We start from the raw sequence: 23,931 nt of genomic DNA, 5'->3' as shown, positions 1-23,931 counted from the left end.
TTATACTTGACATGGTTTGTCACGCATTGTAGATTTGTTCCACTATGTCCTTAAACTTGTTATGAGTGTACTAAACAGTGATTGTTATTTATTTGGTCATCCATGCATGCATTTCAACCACACCTAAAGGATTAGGACCAGTGAAAAATTTGAAAATGTCAACCTTATTTTTACCAGTCTATGGATTATACTAAAATAATTGATGTTCAATCACAAAAACAAAGACGTGTTATAGTGTAGAAGATGGATGGATAATGGGTGGGTTTTTAGTTGTGTCTTTGAATGAAGACCATCTGGGTGCTTTTTAACATATACCTATAACTTTAATCCAAGTATTAAGCATTTGGACTCACTGGCTCCATTATATTTTAAAATCATGTATATTCATGGCCTTCCTGTTGACTTTACTGTTGAAAATGCTGCCTTGATGGCCCCCCCTTTTTGATCCACACTAATTTCTGTACAAACGTTTCCCTCTGGATCAGACATATACCTTACTATTTCTTACTTTTAACTAAAATCTGTTCTGTTAAATGGTACTTTATGACCATTAAATTCACAGAATTTCAAATTTCATCTAGTTTTTCTCCTTCTCTGGTTTTTGACTATATGCATTTTAAATAAACTGTTATTACATTGTCTGTTTTTTATATATTATTATAATTATATCACTGTGTTATATCACTTATCACTGTCATTGTTTTATTTATTTAACTATTTGTTTTAAGCATAATGTTGTCTTTTTTTATACAATTAAGCAATTGTATCATTATCAATCATGTACAGTGTACATTTGCATGTACATTTTGGCACAGGTACAGTTAACACATTCTAGCTTGCTGCATTCCCTTTGCACAACTGTGCTTTTTTATGATGCTGACATTGTGTATAATTAACGAGCGTAAAAAAAAAAAATCTATCTACCTACATTAAATATCAGCAACATACTCATAAGGTTTTGCTGCCTTATTAGTATAGTTATTTCAACTTTTCAAATAAGAGAATTGGAGCTAATGTCTGCAAGTGGTGTACAGTAGCTAACCGCATAGTACATTTGTACTTGTGCTATACTTTATCATTTTAATTGTATGCTACTTTAAACTATACTCCACTACATTCCATTTCAGAGTGAAACATTATACTTTTTACTCGACTGCATTTGGTTCACAGCTATAGTTACTACTTTACAAATTAAAAATGTTCTTTCACATGTTAGCTATATCTTAGAAAATGTGATAGGTTAAATGCCCCAAAACTCAGCTCCACCTTGGCCAGCTGCAACCACTTCCATGTTACTGGCAGTAGTTCAGCCAATGATTTAATGTATATCATAATATAAACCTCTGAATGGGACAATGGAGCACGTTTACTGTTGATGAGTTTATTTTGCTGCTTCATACTCTTAAACAACATTTGAATTTGTTTTTTATACATAGTAGTGGACTTAATATACTTTTCCCACCACATATTTGTCGTAATAGACAGTTTAGACACACAAACCTGCGTTAGAAGGAGCAAGTCATAAGCTGTCCTGTCTAGCTGTGTAATATTATAGAATCCTGGCAGTTGGCCTGGCCCCAGAATCAGTCCGTGTCAGATGAAACGTTTAAACTCCAACAGTTCCAACGGTTCGGGAACACTTCCAACGGTCCTGAGAACAGAAGAGAGTCATCTTTGGAGATCCAGGTACAGTTCACCTGTCATGATGTTTCTTCTTGGTGTAGCATGACCCAAACAATACAAGGCTATATGGAAAGAATTGTATGCAACCTTAATTAACGTTACTGTGCTAAAAAAAAAAGAACTTAAAATACAGAGCAGTTAGCTTATTAGTGAGTTTAGCTAGGTAAATTAGCCAACTCCCGTTAAATACTAGCTAATAAAAAAAGTAAGCATTTTCTGGTCTTGTCACTTAGCTAGCTAGCTAATGTTACAGGATTTTATTTTTTAAGTTAACTCTGTCATTAGCAAACATAAGAAGAAGTAATGTAGCATGGGTTTGAGTTTATTTATTTTTTAACATTATCCACTACCAATTATCTGTAACATTAGCCTAGCTAATGTTACAATCTAGCTAAAGTTAATTAGCTAAGTTACTTCATAATGCTATAACTTAACTGGTAGTAAATTCACGTTAGCATTAACGAAAAAGTACGTTAATGCTAACCTTAGGTAATACTCCACCTTTACAAATGTTAATGTTAGTAACGTTAGATGAAGTAATTTAGCCGTGATTAACCACTTTTACTAACGTTAACCGTAGCCAAAGAAATCAAATCCATACGTTACTCTAGCTAACGTTACTTAACTGATAACGTTAACGGTTGGCCTGATATTCAGGTGATGAGTTGAAGCCTTGTGTTCATCAACTTTACCTCTTTTTCCTATTTTACAGACATAAGCATGGATGTCGGTGAAAATTCCCTCCCTGACAGCATCAACCCTAATAACTTTCCTGCCAAACTATGGCGTTTAGTGAACAACCCGTTAAATGACGCCATCTGCTGGGACAAACTCGGCCAGGTGGTCGTCATTGATCAGCATCTCTTCGAGAGACAGATCTTGTCTCCTAGCAACATCACCACCCCGGACAACATTGACGCCTTCAAAACGACCAACTTCTCAAGCTTTGTCCGTCAGCTGAATCTGTATGGCTTCAGGAAAGCCGATCCAGCTGTTAAAGACACCGGGGACAATGCGGCATATCATCATTTTTACAACCCAAACTTCCAGCGAGACCAACCTGAACTTGTTGCGAGTCTGAGGAGACTCACTGTCGACAACAAGGCTAAGATACAAGCTGGTGTGAACGTGAGAAGTCGGCCCCCGAGTCGATACCTGCGATACAGTGGGGGTGATGATGGCACAGATAAAAATGTGAAAAGAGGCAAGTGTCACTGCATGACTTCTCATGGCTGTGTTTCAGTGAGGGAGTAGCTGTAGATAGCAGAAATATATTGTAATGGTCACACAAGTTCCCCTGTAGTCACATAGTTAATACTATACTATACTACTACTATTTCGTAACATTTCATGGACTGAAAAGTCCACAAACCCCACTTGGGAAATCACTATCAATCTAAATGCTTCATCACTTTTCATCTGAACCAAACGTCTTATTGCAATTTGAATTCCACAATCCAGTGCTTTACATTTCAATAATGGCTGTCTAACAGGTTGTTGTCATGCTTTGCTTTTTCCTGTTTCTGCAGTCAGTACTTCACTGCTTAGCCCCACACATCAGGAGTCAACTCATCCTTACTATCCCAATAAAGCTCAGCCCGCGACAGCACACAGTGGAACCCCAGTCCCACCACGATTCCTGATAAGAGGCCATGGTGCAGCTCTTTCGCCGACTGTCTTTGCTGCAGACAAAGGGTTACAAGTGTCTTTAAGCCACCACTATGCTGGAGTAGCCTCAAGCGCCAATGCCATGCACATTCAGCAGAGTTTACTGTCCCGTGCAAACCATGGAAACCCAAATTTCCCTTTTACTTCTCCAAATGCACAATATCCGCCTGGCTACTATTCCCCAGGTGAGCATGACATCAGTTCACTTGTTAGGATAGTATGGGAGGAAGAGTTATAAACTACACTATTATATTTACATCAATTTACTTATGTTGTACATGAGGAGAACATTTTTATTTATTTTTTTTTTAGCTACAATGTACTTGTAATATACTAAAATGTAGTAATCTGTGTGTAGAATCAATATTACTTATTAATTGGGAATGCAAAAATGTAGGTTTCAACTCCAACCCAAATCCTGCAATTTATAATCTAAAATATTATCTTTTGTCTTGTTGAAGTTTGCCAGTGCTACCATCAGAACCTTGTGGCATCACATATGGCAGGTAGTGGGATTCAGACAGGCTCGTTTTCTCCCCACAGTTATTACCAGGTAGGTGAACTGGAGTGTGGTCACACAATAAACACACTGTGAAGAATCGTATATAACATCACTACACTATTTTAACAACTGAAACATAGCCACAAACCTTTGATCCATGTCATTCATGACTGGACATACAGTAATGGCAGACAGGGGCGTCGGACTGGGGGTGGAAAAATGGACTGAGTACCCAGGGCCCTCATGTTTTTTTCTTTTTTTTAATTTATTCAGGGAAGGTTCATTGAGAGGAAACCTCTCTTTTGCAGGAACACCCTGATCACATTCACACAGTTCCACATTCATACCTGGAAGATGCCCGGTACAACCAGAGTCTGATCAGCTGGCCACTGAGCAGCTCCACTGGAGAGGTTGGGGTTAAGGGCCTTGCTCAAGGGCACCTCAGTGGTGGTAATGAGAGAGGGACAAGCGCTGCTCTTTCACTTTCCCCACCCAGATTTTTAACCTGCCGGTCTGGAGATTGAACCGACGACCTACCGGTCACAAGCTCACTTCTTTAACCTTTAGGCCACCACTGAGGAGGGCCAAAAAAGATGCTAGAATGAATAGCTGTGGATGCGGGGAGGGGCCCATAGAAAATGCCTTTTTACAGGGCCCAGAATTTTGCGCTACGCCCCTGATGGCAGAAACCATTTAACTATGTAGACTACTTACCTTTTATGGTAGAAGAACAAATATTCAGGAAAAATTCCCGAAACAACAAAATATGCAGGCAAAGCGCTCCGTTTCTGAGACGCTCCCAGTGTGTTATGACTCATAGCGGCGGGCAGAATAAACCCACAGCGCAGTCGGACCACAGGGGTTAGGCAGTGTCTTCATTTAGGATCTTAGTGGCCTGAGGGTAGAAGTTTCTTCAGAGCCTTTAACTGCTGGCCTGGTGTATCCAGTACCTTCTTCCCGACCTCAACAGAAAAGCCTGTAACCTGGGTGGTTTGGGTCTTTTAATGATTCTCTTAGCCTTTTTATCGCAGCACCTGATGTAAATATCCTTTAGGCAGGGTAGGGCTGCGCTAATTGTATGTTCAGCCGAAACGAACCACTCTTTGCAGGGCCTTGCGGTCCTGTTTGGAGTTGTTTCCGGACCAGGCAGGGAACATTTTGAACATTTACTGTGTCTAAAACAGATCTTTTTATTTCACTGTTACAGGCGAGCTATCCTGTGAATATGTTGTGTCACGGGGACAACAACCAGGACATAAAGAACATGGAACACCAGGAGGTGAAAAAATTTGACATTAACTTGGACACAATTTTCCAGATTGCCGATGAGGTGATGCAAACTCCGCCCAATAACAACCTGGTTAGAGTCGTGACCCCGGAGAAGCCAGGCCCTGTGTTAGTGCCGTTCACCTGTAACCCCATGATGTATGACAAACCTGCCAGCACCATGAAAGCTAACCCTTTGTATGGACCCGTTATAATGGCTGTGTCAGGCAATGCTGATCTAGTCAAATGCGAACAGCAGGAAGAATCTGTGGTTTCAGTACCTGAGCAAATGCCTGAAGATGCCACATCCGAGGTAAGTCTCTACATTGTAGATCCCCTGAAGGCAATTAGCTTTATTTTTTCTAAAAGACTTTGCCAGGAATGGCTGGGTGAGGTCTGTCCAGCAGACATATTCATATATGATTAGAGAACGTGTAACAGCTTAGCAGAAGACCTGTACATTATTTGCTGTGGTTTCCTCTGTGCCCTGGCAAGGTTACCGTCGATGATGCAAAGGACACTGATGTTATAGGTGCCGAGGTTAGCGACAGTCTGAAGGATACCAGTCAGGCCGATAACAGCAAATGGACAGGAAGTACACCAAATCCTTAGGTAAGACATTATATAACATCTAGGGAGCACGTTCAGAATAAAACTAGTGGAAGGAAAGGCATTTAACATGTGAATGTATGTTTGCAAGTTATCACTGCAACAAGTTTACTGACAGTTGGTTGTATTTCTCGTTTTAGATCTCAACTTGTTGATTTGATTGGCATGTGACAGGGAGTCTTGATTCACTTCAGGATTTGATCTCAGATTCTCACTATTATCAGACTTTATTCTCCATTTTAGTGAGTTTTGTGTAAAAGATTGTTGATGTGTTCTATTTTAAATCGTATTTCATTCTTGTAGCAAAAGTAGTTATAGGCTGTACATTTGTGTATTTTAATAGCAGTGATTTTCCTTATTGTTAATGACTTTGGAAAATACAATAATTTGAGTAAAGGTTTTATCTCTACATTTTTAACATGGTATTTTCTAAAGTGTAACCATCTTGTAATGTTTTTAAAGAATTGTAATTTTAAGTATAATTTATACAGATTTGCTACAGTAAGGGCTACCTCTGGCTCTAGTCTGTTTTTAATAACATAACTGCTAGTGTTTGTCATAGCAAGTTGTAACAAACTGCTGTAATGGGGGAGAAAATATTGAATAAATGTATGAAAATATAATACTATTGATTGTTGATATTGATTGCTTTATGATGGTGACCAAGTGGTGGTTGCATTTCCCCACCTTTTTATTTTTCCACTGCATCACTTAAAAGGTGCAGGGTTTTTTGAACGTGTCACTGAAGTGTTTTGTTTTTTGTTTTTGTCAAGTATGTAAAAGTATTATATTAAAGTAAAATATATGTCTAATAATTCAGCTTGATGGTTTAATGTGAATTTTTATTATTTCTTGTTGACACCGCAGTTGTGTCCTAAAGGTGTCTGTTGGTTCTGTAGGATTGTGTACACTAGAGGGAGCCACTTACTTGTTTTTGATTTGCTGCTGCTGCAAGAACTGCTCCGCCCTCAGCCTCCAATGTGGCCTTCAGGTGCTACTCGGAAGCTCATTTTACGTTATTACTTTAACTATTTTTTTTAATTTATTTTTTATTCTGTAACCTGCAAGTGTTTGGGGTTGAAAACGAAGCCTGTAATAAATATTGGTATTCGATAGCTGCTTATTATCAAAGACATCGCATTGCATGAACATAGGAGTAAATAGCCTACTTTTTGTAACTATTACTTTGAATTTAGCAGCGTAATAATAATAACCTAAAGTAGCCTACCTGTAACATAATTTGTTTACACGGCTTCTCCTTCTTAGAAATTCACGTGACAAAAAATCCACCCTTCCCCAAACATCTGGTCGTTCATGTGCATCGTTTCTATAAAATCCCAATCTCCGACAGCACTGGAAGGCAGCAGGACAGTGAGCAGGTAGAGAGTGTCAATGAGATCCCAGGGGAGCGAGACAGTCCGGGAGGTAGACTTTTGGGACGGTGTCATAACTGTACGCGGTGTCTCTTCACTTTATCAACTTTAAATGGAGATCACACGGAGTTTGGACCACTCTTATCCCGTACTTTTTGTAGTGTTTCTGCTCTGTAATCGTTGATGATTTTGATAAACAATTCATTTTCCCTCGGTGTTCTCGGGAGGATCGTATCTAATTTCTTACAGTGCAGCGGAGGCACTGAACTCAGAGAAAAGCCTGTGTGTTGTGTGTTGTGTGTTGTGTGTGTGTGTGTGTGTGTGTGTGTGTTTGGTTTTTACAGTGAGTTGGTTTAAATGAGGACCGTGTAGAAAATAAGTCGATGGGTTTGTTAGAGAAGTCGCTTTGGTTTCGGACCCAATATAATTATCAAGTAAGTGAAGTAAGGCAACGGTTTATTTGCTTGGGTTAATAATTAGATAGAGCGGTGTATCCTACTGAATTTAACAACTTCGAGGATTATTTTTCGCAACTTTTTGGTTGTAAAAATATTACCCAACTTTTTGGCACTGCCCTATCTGTCAACATGCCTTATAACTTTCCGGCGGCAACCTGCAACCCAGCCTTTGAAGTTCAAGTTGTCGCTCTACTGCGTTTTTGTGGATTTATCCAGAAAATGTGGCGCCCACAGGATGTGCTATCTTCTGACGCTGTTTGTCAACTTGTGTTTGGTCGCAAAATGTGATTTATAAGGTACAGTGACCGATGTACACTGTAATAATAAGAATAATAAATAAATAATATCAGCTTGGATACGGATGAAGATTGATACACTGTTGCCAGGACCTGCCCTTCTGGGAGAGGATACAGCAGCTCAACTATAACGCAAACACTTTACAAATGAGGACATTTGTTGTGTATCTCATGAAGACCAGGCTGTTGGAAACCAATGCACACTTCAAACTCTACACAGTGTCTTTGAGCATGCAATGTATCGCCACCTACATTAATGACACTGGATAAAAGTTCATTCAAGCTTATTGTATCTCGGAAGATATCGGTTTTCTGTAAGGAAGCGCATTGTTCCATGGGGACTGGGCACTGAGTAGCCTAATATGCATTTTCTATAACGTGTGGAGTTCCAATTTAACTCTGGTGCTGAATGGAAGTTTTAGGACATTCAAACATGAGTTATGATGACAGACCTTCAGCTTTAAAAATTTGGATTGTATCTGTTTAGCAGTAGTCATCGAGGCGGAAAGAAGAAGTGGGACATAAAAATACTTTCTCCGTTTGTCTATCCGCGGTGCTTGCCTGCTTTGAAGTCCACCATGTGCGGCCGGGCACCGCCGCTACAGCCGAGGCCATGACCGTCCCCCAGCGGCGCCTGGCCGGGCTCTGGCCGTGGCTGCTCATGGCGGCCCTGCAGGTGGTGCTGGGCCAGCCGGGCCTGGAGTCCGAGCGGCCGGCCCTCCGAGCTGTCATCAAGGTGACACTGCTGAATCAAGAGCAGACGGGGAAGACCATCACTTTGGAAGGGGTGTTCGTGGGAGGAAGTGCCGGCTACGCGGAGGGAAAACTAATGCAGGTAAGGTGTCATAAAAAAGCATCCGGGGCTTCCCATTCTCACTCATTATTTACTGTACCTCCAATAAAAAGAGGAAATCACTGGACAGGCGTGCGGGTGGCCACCTGTTGTCAGAGTTGTAGTTCAGCTGTGTCACAGGGGCCCAAAGTCTCTTTAAGTCAATAGCGCCATCAAATCTATTAGGAATGTAATGCCTTGCACAAAGACACTTAAGCTATATAGATATAGGCTATGGGAATATTTGGTCTTGAAGGACCACAGCTTTACCACTTGGAATCCTTTTTGCCTTGATATGCAGTACATTTACATTGGCCTGTTGCTCTGATCATTATTTTGTCTCAGGGGACCCTGCCATTGATAATATTATTGTAGTCTGTGTCTTCTATCTGTACACATGGACAAATAATTTAGAGATCAGATCAGTATTACTAAACTTGAATGTGCATCCTTCAGAGTATTGAACAAAATATTGATAAAGTTAAATAGTGTCAACTGGAGAGTAACAATTCAACATTCAAAGTCCATAGATTACAAAAAGTCAAATGTAAAAACACACACTGTCCTGTCTTTCAGTGCATCAATCCTTCCGTGGAATGATTATTGTGGCCCCACGTTTCTCTAACCTAAAAAACAGTTTACACAGCATCCACCGTCTGATAAACCAAATGATGTTAACACCTGGACTTGTTGCTATACGCCATCAAAATACTGATAATATAGAGTGACCATGGTTTACAGTACACTGTATCCTTCAGAGAGCTGCTCACAATATCAGTTCCTACTCAGCATGTTATGACAGAAAATCTAATTTCCTTGAACAATAGTGATGACATACAGGTGTTATTGAGGTTAGTTTGTCTTCAATCTATTTTTACTTATCCCTGAAAAAAACATGGGTTTGGTTGAGGTTGCCAACCTTTTTATGTGTGTGTGTGTGTGTGTGTGTGTGTGTGTGTGTGTGTGTGTTTTCAAAGATGGCTGCTTTGTTTTGCAGTAACTATTTATGGCATCTAATGCTCTTCCAACATTTTTAATATCAAGGTGTGGTCAAAGACTTTAAACAACACAGCAAATCATGTTTAGAATCATGCAAATCTATGATTTAAGCAAAAGTGCTTATTTTTTACCATTTAGAAAAAAGCATGCTGTTACCCTGCAAATGTAAAGTATATGCTCTATTCAGTGTGCATATTTAGGATTCAGGAATGAATTAAGGCTCCCGGGCCTTAAATCTTGGCTGTGTCAATTTATTTACAGTCTCCAGAGAAACGGGACGACAGATATGAGGTACTGTAGGATCATGTCTCTTCTCACTCACCAGGCGTGGGAGGTTTTGTGAATGGCAAGCCAGATGCTGCAGTTAGCCGTAATTGATAAGAATTTACATAACTTCTCCACAGAGAAAGGCCAGTATTAGGGCACTGTGAAAAGCCAAAAGCTGTCTCCCTCTCCAGTTAAAAGTGATTTGGCTTTAATGTGTCTGTGCGAGATGTTGACAACATGTTATGGATGCATTTCACTGTGCAGGCCTGGAAGGTGAGATCAAAGACACTTCCAGCTTTCTGGAATTTCCAGCTTCCTTTATTTGTCTTCCCATAAAACCTGGCAGAGTATTTTGTAGTGTTCCAAATGCAAACGGTAGGTAGAGGAAAAATGCACAAAAAGATATTAACCTATCACCAGTTCTCAGCAAAGAGCGTCCGCAACATGCTGTACATATATTAAGGTAGCACATCGATGACGAGCTTGATCAAGATTGTAGAAGTGAAATCTGCCCGGATTTCCTTAACGGTGTGAAGAAATGTGCACCATGTGCCACATTCAAACTATTCTTTTTATCTCTGCTATAGTCAGAAAGGGCGACAGCTTCATCCTCTGCTGATAAGATCCCTGTTTTTTCTTACTTTCTGCTGGCTAAAAAGTCTGTACAGTTAGGTTTTGTCCGCTCTTCTGTTTCCTTGTTTCCCTAAAGCAGACCATTGATTGTGGTTCTGTCCGAGGCTAGGAAGGTATAGTTTTGTCAGGCTCTCTTCCCAGGCTGTTCCCACAGTGCACAGAGGTGGTGTTACTGCAGGATGCTCTTTGTTGCAGCTTAGGCCTGTTCCAACAGGTCCTCATTGCCTCTGCATGCTGCTTTATGGTCTTTATGTACTTCTTTTCCAGTGGATGGTGGTGGGGGGCTGGGGGGGGGTTCCATTGATAGGTTCTCTGCTTCATACTGTCATTGTCCTTATTCTACCTTAGATTGTGCTCTCTCTCCTCAGTGGTGTCCAGACTTCATGTATTATCATAACCACAAAGCCAAATTGTCTTCTAGTAAGATTACATCCTGCCTGTGAGGAGAAGCTACCCCCAGATTTTACTCTGTACCACGCTGAAGAATGACAACCCCTTTTCATAAGCTGAAGTTATTATTTGACACGCTGATCTTCATCAACATGTCGCTCCCTTGGGATGTTGTGCTGTTTTATTTGAATTGTCTAATTTTAGAGGTTGATATCTAGGAAATCGGCATTTGGCATTAGAAGTTAAACAGAAATGTCATTTAAAAACTGCAAGGCTTTTGGATCTGTCGTACAATGTTGAAAAAGATGACCCTTCACCGCCTGTTACGTTAAACAGTGCAGATGCACGTATTCAACCCATTTTTTTGGCAATCGTTTTGTAACAGTAGAACTGAAGTTATTTATCTTATAAATCATCAGATCCTGCTTTGATTATGTTGATGTATGTGAGGAACAAACTCAGAGTGCTTGGGATAGAAGAAATCCCAATAGTTTCCCTCTATTCAAGTCATAAGACTTTGCTTTGGTACGCATCTCGCTCTGATCTATTAAACTGTGATCTCCTTGGAAGTATGCCCTGTCCTCTGAATGAACACGTTCATTGGAACACTGGCTGGGGTCTGGCCAGCACTATTTGGACAAATACAAGTGCTGAGGAATTTTGACTCTCTCTCCCCCTTTTTCAAAATGAAGCTTACATTATGACCAGAGGGGAAGTGCAAAGGCTTCTGGGATAACTTTGAACTTGAGAGGATTGTCATCTGTCCTCTGTTGAGAGAAGGAGTTGGAGTTTATCCTCCAATGGGCATTGTGCCCAATTAAACGACATCAAAAGAGCTCCACCTATTTTCTCTTAAAGCCATCTTGACGGTTTTTTTTCTTCCTCACGCTGTATTTTTGAGTCTTTGTACTTTGAAATGTTGAATTGACCTTTTGAGAGCTCCCTTAAATACATCAGCTATAATTAAGACAGGGCAGGCAATCGACTGAACACAAGTTAACTCTGCACCACTTCACATTCTTTCGTCTCCCTTCTCAGTGTCCCACAAGGTACCGAATGCCTCCTCGGCTCTCCCTGAGCCCTCGACTGTCCGAGGCCACTATCTGCATGTTTCCCTGGCTGGCCCTCAGCACGGCCGTTTGGGAACGAGAGATGGGAGGGCGGAGGCGGCGCTCAGGGAGAACATCAAAGTGTGTCCAGTCCCAAACGTGAGCTGGGATGATTAAAAAACCGAGACTGTTTACACTGCACTTCCCATATGGGCCCTCTCCTCCCCCTCCCTCTAGATTTCCTGTCCATACTTCCTATCTCCCTGGATGAGATAACAGCCTGTGCAGGGCTCCTCGGGGCTCCTCGCTGCTTTACATGTTGTTGGAAGTGCTGCTGTGCATAGTGGCATAACATAAATATATATCAAATTCTTTGTTATATATAAAGCCTCTAAACTCCTTGCTGTGTGAGAACTCTTGATGAGATGAAAATTCAATACAACTTAAAAGAAATTTGAAAATCATCAGAAAGGGATCTATCTAAAAAATTGATTTGACTCCAAATCCGTGAAGTTTTTGGAAGATTTGATATGCATAGCATGTTGAAAGGAATATCTTCAGTAAAGTGGCTGATTATAGGATGCGTGTGGATGACAAGCGCTACATTTTCACATGAAACTTGGTGCTTTTTCCTCACTTTTATATTTTCTTGCATAGATAGAACACTAATTAATCTGGAACATCCCCTTCACATTCACTGACTGAAGTCTAATTCTTATGTCTTTTCACAACACAGTAACAGTGAGAGTAGCAGTGGAAAAAGGCCTGCTCTGAATTTTGCTGCAAGCCACAGTGGACATTCACGGCGTGCATGTCTGGCATGCAAAGCTCTGCCATGTCCACTGGTATGGACACCATATGAGACCCCAACATAAACAGCAGTAGAATCGCATCCCCATCTTTCCCATCTGCCCCTTGGCGACACTGGCAGTTATATAAAGGTATGAATGAAATCACTATAAGCTCACAATTTCCCCTTGCTTACCCACAGCGCCTGTTAAAAACAACGCAGACTTTTCTCAGATTAACTGCTGTTTGTATAAAAAAAAAATTTAGGGACAAATGTCAACTTTAAAGCCAGCATAGACCATGAGAAACCTGATCAGTGATGTTGATACGGAGATTATTGATATTCTTTTATGTGGCCAGCCCACACAGATCTGCTGTCAAGGCATGTTTGTGTTTTGTATTTCCATATGGTCATCAGTTCAGCCTGCCTGCTATTGCTTTTCTATCGTCTACTTCCTTGAGTGATCTGAGACTACGATTCCATGTTGCCTCTGGCTCTCTCCTTGAACAGACCCCCACGTGTGTCCAACCTATCAGACAAGCTCTGGACTAATGGTTTCTCCTGAGCAGGGGAATCTGACAAAGCTGCAGCCCTGCAGCACAGGAAGCAAGGGCTAGTGCTGTCCTGTCCACCCTCTTCCATAAGAGATGGCTGTTGAGATGTGTCTTAGGGCACAGGGAAGAAGGGAGAAGCAGGTAAAAGGAAAGATGGCAAATCTCTTAATCCTGCCGGCCCCCTTCTTTTTAAGTCATTAGACGAGGTCTGGAATTCATGGACGTTATACAACACATTCTTTTCTACTTTTCATAGCTCTCCTCATGCAGATCACCAGAGAAAGTATCCGTTACTTCAGTATACACTCAGTCACTGCTTCACTCATCCAAGTCACTGCCTCATGCATTTGTGCAAAAGAGTGACAAGTTTAATTCCAAGTTATTTGTTGCACATCTATGTGGAGCGTGTAAAAACACACACAATGCAGTATGGTAAAGGCATTACTACTGGACTTATCCTTAAACAGGCCCACAGAGAGGCGAGTTGAAAAGGACGGAAGAGGAATAAGGGAACATCAGGGCTGAAACAAACAGCATTACCAGCTCACATTAAAGTGAGGGATTCTCCACATACACGTGTGTGTGTGTGTGTGTGTGTGTGTGTGTGTGTGTGTGTGTGTGTGTGTGTGTGTGTGTGTGGTGCGCACACACACACACACACACATAAATAAACTCACTTAAATGAAATGTTAATGACACAGGCTTTGTCTCGCTCTTCTTTTTGAGCAGTTTTATTGTCTGTCCCTCTGAGAAACCACCAGGGCACTGAAGGAGTAGCAAATGTGTGCAGCTCTTTTAAGTTGTGCCATCATGTAGCCACAGCCACGCATCCATTACAATGGAGAGCAGTGAGTCACCGCTGACTATAAAAGAGCACATGCACGCACGCATGCACTCACGTATACACACATCTTGCATTAATTTTCCTTTGATGGCACTGTACCTGACATAGGGCCAGGCAGGGCCAGGGTCAATCATGTAGGGTTAAACAGTTGAGAATACCTTGGCATTTTTGCATTCCCAGTGAGATGGGTATCTTGTGTGACCTTTTCTGAATTTGTCCTGACAGTGCAGGTCAAGTGAAGCACCTGTCCTCCAAACTTCCAGTTGAAACCGATCCACTGGGAGTACAGAGGAAAGCCTGCTGATCCATGGTGGGCGTGGAGGCCAAGATATCTCTTCCCTGGGGATCAAGGCCACATTTATAGAGATTTACAGGGAACCATGTTGCAAGAGATGACAATTGTGCCATATGGTGGTAGAATTAATATGCTGCTGGTGGGAAAGTTGACTGTAACTGTTTTGTATTCTCCCCCAGGTGAAGGAAGTATGTTGTGTGTGTATATATTGTCAAACTATGCTACAAAAAAGGTGACAGTTTTGTTGTCATTACTTAGAATTCCTTATGGGGGGGATTTAAATCATCAGTACGTACAGTACAAAAGAAATAAAACCGCTTACACAGTCTGTTTTCCTCCTGAATTGTTTTGTTATCAACTTTGCAATAAAATATATTTGGCTTCTATATAAGTGAGATATAACATGCCAAACCTTTTTTTATTATTTATAATATATTATATAATATATAAAGCATATCAGGGGTATGTTTGTTAGACGGTTTATTGAAGGTGTGTGCGCTGTCTTATCATTAGACAGGTTATATTCTGTTAATTTCATAGTTAGTATAAACCTTGACTTTATCATGAGTCCCTGATACTTCTGTCCCGCCTGTAGGGAGGCGAGAGCAGCTTTTTCTGCTCCCGCGAACATCAAAGGCTCAGAAGCGTCTCTGCAGTTTTTCATCTCTCTGTTTGACTCGCTTCTCTTTCTCCCAGAGCGCAGCTTCAAATTCCTCCTCCTCAACGTCTCTCTTCCAACCAGCCCTCTCTTGTTTCTTGACAGCTCTTTAAAATGGTTGTAATTCATTGCATGTGCTTTAGTTTCAAGGGCAAAAATGGCTGCATGCACTCAAAAGGCAGGAAGCGCTTAGTTCGCAGAGAGGTTGGAGGAAAAGAGTCATCACCATACCACAGATAAATGCTGTCTGACAAACTCCCTCCCTCTCTCAGGCACCCTGTGGCTCCTTCAGTCGCTCTCAAAGGCATTTGTTTTTTTTGTATGGCTTTGTGCTTGCTGCTTTGGCAAATACAGCAACAACACCTCCCAGCAATGTTATTTCATACTAAGTTGTTTGGTTACTGTATGAGAAGACTGAAAACTATATGAACTACATGTTTATGACAGATAACGTGTGCGTCAAAGCTGCAGAGTGATATTGTTAAAAAAGCAGAGTCTGCAGTGGGCACAAAGCAGTCTTCTGAGTGGAAGCACATTTTCTATTTTTCTGCTTGAACGCTTGGCTCAACGATCCGCAAGAAGAGGAGCTTTCACCTGTGTGACGGTCTGATTCTTTATGTATGTGTGTACAAGCATGAGTGAGTCTTTGTGTGTGTGTGTGAGTGTGTGTGCGTGCACAGGAGGCGGAGATCCAAAACTGCGATCATTTACCAAAATCTATTAAGCGGTGTGCCGAAGGCTCTGTTACTTTTGGATGACACATGTCCCTGGATCTGAACCAGAGCTGAGGCAAAGTGCTGCTTCCCATAGGGCCTGCAGCAGTCACACTCAGGTGTGCTGATGGTGGGAGATACCATATATCTAGGTCATAGGTGAGGGTAGATCTTCTAGTTGAAAATGTGTGTACGTTATTGTGTTTTCTAAAGTTAGAGGAGTGGAAAATGGTTTGTTCAAGAGTCTGTTATTTGTTCATGGTAGAAACCGTGAAAGCAGTGAAATTATAAATGTCTAAATGGTAACATAATTGAGAGATAATTGAAACAATTAAGAGTTGTTTGGTCTAGTGGGAGGGGCTTAACATATATAAGCCTCTGGCCACCTAAGCATGGGGATCAGTCTGAGGGTGGCTACAATCCAGACATCTGATGTGAAACTTTGAGAAACTTTGCTAGTGAAAACCTTGTGTAAAAAGATGTTTTTTTTCTTATGTTTTTGCTGTGGACGTCCTGCGTTTGTTTAACCCCTTTTTTTGTAAATAACAGCACCTTCACATTTTGCAACTCATGCCATGGCGTTATCAACTTTTTTGTTCAGATTCCTAACGCTTTCTTTAACAGGATCAAAGTGGCTTAGATCTTTCAGTGCTGCAAGACTACAAAAGCCACATTGTAACCCCAGATCCAGGGAGATAACACTGCTGACAAAAAATGCTTCATGTCCACAAGAGTCACATGGTCACTTCCAAACAACAAACAGCATATTCCGGTTTTGACTTTTTTGTTTCCTTTCGCCTTCTCAGAAAGGCTTCAGTGTTAGTAGTCATACTTACCTGCTTCATGCAGAGTTTCATTTATTGAATTAGAAAAGCTCAATACAAATGTCAAATGTGAAACAGCACTAAAGTGGCTTGAGACATAAAATATTGCCCTTGCAGTACTGTAAGACACATTATTACTCTCATGAAGGCTTCATGCCACCCATCATGGTGTTACAGTAGTAGTAGTAGTGTAGCCAGGTTGATGTGTTTGTTTTCTTCAACATGGGCTATGCAGTAGCTAACAAGTAAAACACTAACAGCCTACCAAGACTTGCTCACTACATGCATTCTGATTCTTTTTGTTCATTTTAGTCCAGTTGAAGAAATCCCACAAGTATTCTGCATTTGTAGCATTAAAAGATTTCTGCTATTATTCTGCTAAAAGATGCTGTCACTTGTTAGCTTGCCTGACTCACTGAATGTAGACTGTGGGTATAAGCCTGCCATTGGCCACGTATATCATAGGGCATTCTCTCTTCCTTCTGCTTTCTGCGTTCATTCTGAGCTAGCGACCTACATGCTGAATATGGCAGGTTTTGAGGAATTTGGATTGTGCAAAATGGCAGGCCTGCTTGGTTCTTTCGGTGAATGGTTGGTCGTAAAGCTATACAAAGAATATGTATATCATATATTTGTTGTGGGGATTTTGCCATTTTAATGCCAGGGCTCGTCTCCCCACGTGCAAATGTTCTACCAAAACAAGTTCCCTCCCGACATGATTTTGCAAGGGCACTATCGCTGCATCCTGGGCTTAGCACCGCCCAAGACAATTGTGATTTGTTTAAAGAAATACAAACAAGCCAGAGGGTTTTTTTTCCCCTATAGCAGAATGCTAGTGGGTGCAGCAAGACCATTCTCCAGTGCTGACACAGCGCTGTGGAGATAGGTCTGGCTATGCAAGTCTACTTGTTAGCTAATATTTGGACAGTAACGACAGAATGTGCATATGTTTCCATCCATGGGCTTAGTGTTGTAGAAAGAGCTAAAGTTATAAGATTTCAGTCCTGATTTGTCAACATCTGTGGTTAAACACCTGTGGTTACTGGTTGTAACAGCAAGTGCAGGTTGACACTACAGATCCCAGAATTCGTGGGGCAGAAAACACTTGTTGAGCGGCTACTTTGATAGAAATACAACAGAAGAGTTTACAGTGCAGCCAAACAAACTCAATATGAAGAGCATGCCGTGCCAACCTTGGTGAAATGCATTGTGTTTCCTGTTACTGTTTCACAATAAAAGCCCCCCCAGTGTTTCGCTAGTTGAATGTGTTTAATGTATAAACAAGCAGCAGTCGGTTTGCGTTAGCAGTAACTTAACACAGCTGTGTTCTGCGTCAGGAGAGTGAACAGTACACAGTATGGGTCGTATCAATAAGATATAATTACAAACAGTAACCCTGGATTAAATGCTTGCATTATTTCCTGTTGAACCCTTGTGCGTAGGTAGGTCATTTGCACAGGAATGGCGGACTCCACCACTGAAAAACTGAGGCTGGTAAAAAGGGGTTTGATCTCGTGAAAATGTCAAGGATTATAATTTGAATGACTTAATCTTGCTCATGTATGACTGTATCTGTGCCCCCCTTGCTAGTTGTTCATCTTGCATAGTTGATTACAGAATTTACAATGCCACTGGGACAGAAAATTAAGAGTAAACCAGATAACAAGTTTTCTATCCTAGGAATTCAGTTACGGTTAATGGTTTTAACATGTCAGTTAGGGCTGAAACGATTACTCGAGTAACTCGAATAATTTGATTACAAAAAATCCTCGATGCAAAATGATTTGCTTCGAAGCTTCGTTAAATCAGTGTTACCAACGTTGTATCACTGACGGACGGTGTTTCCACACGGATCATTATTATTGCCGCACACCAGACGCTGCTCAGTCTGCGGGCGGCACATGCCAGAGCGTAAATAGTGAGGGGCTAAGAGAAGAGACAGGCTGGAGAAAACAACAGAAAGTGTCCAAAGTTTGGAATCAGTTCAAACGTAGTTAAAATGAGAACTCTGTACAGTGTGTCTACTGAAAAACCGAACTAGCTTAACACAATAATAGCACGACGTCAATGCTTCAGCATCTCAACAGAAAATATTTCTCATCCATTCCACGAACAGGACCCGACAAAAGTAAATCACGGAGTTGTATGGACGATGAAACTACACCAAACACAACAACTAGCAAAGACAAGAAAATACGTAGCAGTATTTCTTATCCGATTACTCGATTAATCGATGGAATAATCGGTAGAATACTCGATTACTAAAATAATCGATAGCTGCAGCCCTAATGTCAGTCTTTATCACATTTTCTTGTCTTCCTGATATCAGATGGCCTGTAATTGATGCAAATAATGGCCAGAACTTCTTGATAGAGCGAGCTAAACAGAAACATCCAGTGAAGAAGTAGCATCAAAGATTTCAGAGACTGTCGTTCCCAAGGAAAGGTAGTGTATCACAATATAAAACACTGTCAAAGGAAAATTACTTAGTCATTTCCTTTTTAGCCTTGATATAGGGCTGTGTTTTTGCCCTTTGTAGCTGTTTGCCTGCTCCTAATGACCGCTGTGTGAGCTGGAGGTGAATGATTGTTCTCTGTGAACATGGCTGATCATCATACTTTCACTCACATGCCTGCCAGCATGATATATGGCTGTTATCTCAGTTGGACTAAATTAAAGGTGCATCCTTCAGAATCAGACAACGGGTTAGTATGTCTGCCATACTGATGTGTTCCATTCACTCGCAGAAAGAGTTTTTCTCTAACATTTCAGGGAGTTTTTGTTCCCATGTGACTTGCTGCGAGAAATTGAACTGTGTCACTTGGCCTTGGGTGCTACATGCACATATGCATGCGCTCACAAATACATTTCACACCCGTCCACTGCCATCAGTATCACTTGTAAGCCTGCTTCTACTTGTTCATTTGCATTCATTTTGTGATCCAGGCCAAGTCACACAAATCCAACATGCTTAATAGGTTTTTATCAGCGGCAACAGAGTTGTTCAAGCGCTTCAACCACTTGTTTCTGAGGAACTGAGATATTAAATTGGTTATAAAGATCTATCACTCTCAGTTGGCTTGGTGTAAATATGACTAAATTAGCCTTTCTCTGCCTCTCTGCTGTTACCTCTGCTAGCTTATCAGAGGTTAGATCTGTGGCTAGCAGTAATCATTTTTGGTTGGCACTTGTTCTGCGCCATGCCATGAAATACCAGGGTTCGAATCCCAATGTCAGCACACATTCACCCTGCTGAAGTGCCCTTGGGCAAGAAAGAATAACGGAATCCCTACCAACTTCTTTGTGTTTCTTCTCCTCTTCTTTCCAATGTGTTGGGGGCAAAGGTATGGATTCAATCCCCCAAATATTGCTTTCAAATTTGTCACAATCAGGCTAATTGTTGACAGTTTAGGGTGCAAATATTTTTTTCAAAGGCCCTGTAGCCACTGTAAGGCCATTTTAGAGCTCTCTACTCTGCAAACAGTTGGAGACTCCCTTGAAGCGTGTGATAACAGTGTTGCCATCAGCCATTTATTAGTCTTACCCAGGTGGCATAACTGATTCAGCACAGCTATGCAGTGACCTTGTTGCACGCTCCAAAAACAACTAAACCCAAACTTGACTGTGCCTAGTGTACCATCCAACAGCTCTCAGGAGAGGACTGCGTATCTAGGAGACCCGTTCCAACTGGCCATGACCTCCTGACTGGCTGCTCCTAATTAGAAGCAGTCCCTCAAAGTGCCTCCCTCTCTTGTCCAAAGTAAATACCTTGGCACCCAGCAGGAATGCTGACAGACTGCTGTTTAGGGTGCTCGGAGAGAGGCTTGGACAGTCGCTGACTCCCCTCATGTTTAACCCTCTGGAGTGTGGCGCAGCCAACACTAACAACTAACACTAGTCTGCAACGGAAACACAAATGACTTCATTGTTGAACTCACTCAAAATATGCATTGCTATCTTGGCTTTTTCATGCCAGCATGCTGTGTTGGTTTTCTACTTGGAATGTGTTCAGATTACCCTCTTCAAATGGCCTTGACCACAGACTGGGACTTTGTAGGGAAGTGATTGAGCCGGGGGAATATCATCTACATCTGGGTTACATAACCTGTGTACTTACATTTACTCCAACATTACGCTTCCTGCAGCCTCCAAGCAAAAAAAACCAGATCCTCGCTGTTTCAATGTCAGCTGCCCTTGGTGTGCAGCGGTTCACTGGAATCAGGTGGGAGGATCAAAAGGCAGTCTGTATTTGAGGGAACAGGGCCATGATGTCTCATCAGGGCCATTCACCTGATAACCTCCTCTGTGGGAGCCTCTCCAAAGCAGGAAAAAAGGTAGTACTTGACAGCTAACAAAGCATGTTTGTAGTAGGGCTGCACAATAAATCCTTTTTTAAAATCATCTTGATATCAACTTGCGCATAAACATATCACGAAAGGCTGTGACATATCACAATCTATTATGATTGAGTAAATGAAACCCCAATCAACAAAACTGCTTTTTAACACAGTCATCACAGTCAGAGAGGATTTGAAGTGCTATTTTTTTCTCTAAATTCTTCTCATTTTGGCGCTGGTGATTTTTCTTTGGGGCTGGCTAAAACCTCTTTGGGGGGGGGTGCCAGAAATTCCTCTATGCAGGAAAAACCCTGAATGTTCAATTTGTTCTATAAAATAAATGATTTCCTTTCATTTGTTTGAATTCAACAATACATTTGTTGTATTTTAGCAGAATACTGAAAGCAGAAATGCAGAACTGAGTACACTTTAATATCTGTTTTATGTATCGGAAGTAAAAACATTATCACGATATATAACGATGTAATCGCATACCCCATATTTTCCTCATGTTGTGCAGCCCTAGTTTGTAGGGCTGTGTGGAGTCTTATGGGCTCCTTTTTATATTGTGACGGTCTGTTGGTGACTGGAGCTGCCAAGCCCCATTCCCTCACAGCCTGCTATTTAAACCCCCAGATTGCTGTGCGGGAGTGGAGTGGAGCATGGTGTTGCTCTTTGTTCTGGGCCCTAGGTTAGGGTTAGCACAGCATTACACCACAGCAGCCCTGAAAGCCAGCTCCAAAGACTAAAGCAGAGCTGCGTGTGGTTTGGTGTTTGGTCTGCTCCCTCTGAGATTAGAGTAGCAGGTTGGCAGAGGATTGGGTAATGACATGTCTACCGCTCTCGAGTCCTTGGACTGTCTGGGACCACGGGGAATACTTGAAAGCAAGACGCGCACACACACACACACACACACACACACACACACACACACACACACACACACACACACACACACACACACACACACACACACACACACACACACACACACACACACACACACACACACACACACGAGCGTATCACTTCTTCCTTGACCAGGGTACATTTGACCAAGACAGGCTAACATTGTGGTAACAGAAACAACATAACAAGTATAATCCTTGCCAAATGAGATGTGACATGGTCAGCCACTAATAGTCGTGGACACAAATGACACATACGGTTCCACTCATGTCACTGAGTCAAAATCTTTCCAGAGCATTAAGTCTTTATGACTGCGTACAATAATACTAAAAATGAAAACGAAACAGTGGAACATGAGACGAAGTGTGCATATTACTATTAAAACAAGTCATGGTGACAGTACGAAAAGTTGTGTGAAGAGAATTAGAATGAATTTGAAGCGATGTCCATGGCTTTGATCTTCACCCTCTTAAGGCTGTTTTACAGTCACAGCATCTGAGCTTGCGCGCACCAATGTGACGTCAAAATGACGTAGATCTCGCGGCACTCTATTTTTTTCAGCGGCGCGCGACAAAGCGGAAACAGGAAGCATGGACGAGCTCGAGGGGAACCGGATGCCAGGACTCTCAGAGTGACTGCAAGTCTCTCTTGTAAACTTAGTGGGTTCAGATGAGTTCTTTTATGGCGAATGAAAGGCTGGATCCGACTAAGTAGGTCATCGAATCAAATCGAAGCATTGACGCCAATGCTGCTGCCAGTTGTGCCATTGTTTACCTTTTTCTTCTTCTTCTAGTCCGTAGAAATAGCAAAGTCTGTAGCCTTTCCTCATTAGCGCCACATCTGTTCAGGAGAAGACTGCAACTAGTATCGCGACCACCACGCGAGAGTATAAACAGTTACGGTGCTCCCATGACGTCACACTGGCGCTCGACAGGTCGGCTACGGCTAGTATACCGCACGTTTTATCCTCCATTAACATAGGTGTTCATTTTGTCCTTTTGTTCATTCTTTCCATTTTACACGTGTGTTTGTACATGGAATACTTGGAATGTTCCCTAGCGAATATATAGTGTTTGGCATATCTATGCATTTACAGCATCTGACACTGGAAATGAGTGTGTGTTAGTTTTGATCGCTCTCGTTACTAATCTGATCCGACCATTACCCTAAAAAAAATTACAAACTTTCCTGAATTCCAGAATTGTATGTGCATCACATGAACTCGGAAAAAAGACGGGCTTTCGAAGCAGGTACAACGGGGCAGTTAGATTCTGCGATCCTTATTTGAGGACCGTTTACATCCCACAGTATTTTATGAAGAAAATCCAGTTGAGCACTCGTTACAACAATGTGTCCTATATGAGTCAGGAGCATGTTAATGAAGCGCCAGTTCAAACCAAAGAGCCAGGAGCTGAGCCAAGAGTCCCAGTGCAATGCCAGATCTATCTGAGAGAGGGAGGGAGGGCTGGGCTGGAGGGGGGCAGCAGTGTGTCAACTGCAGTTCTCTGACCTACCTCCATGCCGCTGACTTCGACTGTTTGCCCACTCTGTTAACTATTACCAAAAGGCTGTGTACCTTGGCTGCAGCCCAACACTCTTACACATACTGTGGCCCATTATCAAAGGAGACCTGCACTACAAGCCCTGGAGTCCTTCCAAAAAGGCCACAGTCACTGCTTCGAGACCTATCCCAACACTGCAGCACTATCTGAGCACTCCCTCCTGTTTTGTCTCCCCACTTCTCTCTCTCTCTCTTTCTCTCTCTCTCCCCTCTCCCTCTCTACCTCCTCCTCCTCCCATTCTCTTTCTCCTAATCCCCTTGCTTGAACATGCACATGTTGGTTAAACTGTCCTTGGCAGGTACCTCACCGACTCGCACTTCTTTTTATAATCCCTTTATGTTTGCATTCATTTTCTTTGGCGTGGTCGCAGTACAAAAACAGAAAGTAAAAACCGGAGGGCTTCACCTCAACCCATGAAAT

General features: G+C 41.8%; 2 protein-coding genes across 3 annotated transcripts in view; both read left to right on the top strand.

Annotated features, from left to right (window-relative positions):
- Nucleotides 1-254: 254 nt before the first annotated feature.
- On the top strand, nt 255-5,731 carry hsf5 (heat shock transcription factor family member 5). The gene is made up of 7 exons (XM_078266763.1): nt 255-258; nt 1,556-1,765; nt 2,396-2,887; nt 3,213-3,536; nt 3,813-3,904; nt 5,061-5,432; nt 5,615-5,731. The coding sequence occupies exons 1-7, from the start codon at nt 255-257 to the stop codon at nt 5,729-5,731; spliced, it is 1,611 nt and encodes a 536-aa protein (XP_078122889.1).
- Nucleotides 5,732-7,409: 1,678 nt separating this feature from the next.
- rnf43 (ring finger protein 43) overlaps nt 7,410-23,931 on the top strand; it is a 92,274-nt gene continuing 75,752 nt past the window's right edge. For both annotated transcript variants that reach the window (XM_078265935.1, XM_078265934.1), the window contains exon 1: nt 7,410-8,690. In XM_078265935.1, the coding sequence (XP_078122061.1) occupies nt 8,469-8,690 (222 nt within the window). In that variant the 5' untranslated portion in view covers nt 7,410-8,468. The remainder of the gene's footprint in view (nt 8,691-23,931) is intronic.

Source organism: Sander vitreus, chromosome 13 (genome assembly GCF_031162955.1).
Source record: "Sander vitreus isolate 19-12246 chromosome 13, sanVit1, whole genome shotgun sequence".
In the NCBI taxonomy this organism is placed as follows: domain Eukaryota; kingdom Metazoa; phylum Chordata; class Actinopteri; order Perciformes; family Percidae; genus Sander; species Sander vitreus.
The sequence above is the reverse complement of the archived record's forward strand: the minus strand, read 5'-3'. Positions and strand labels throughout refer to the sequence as shown.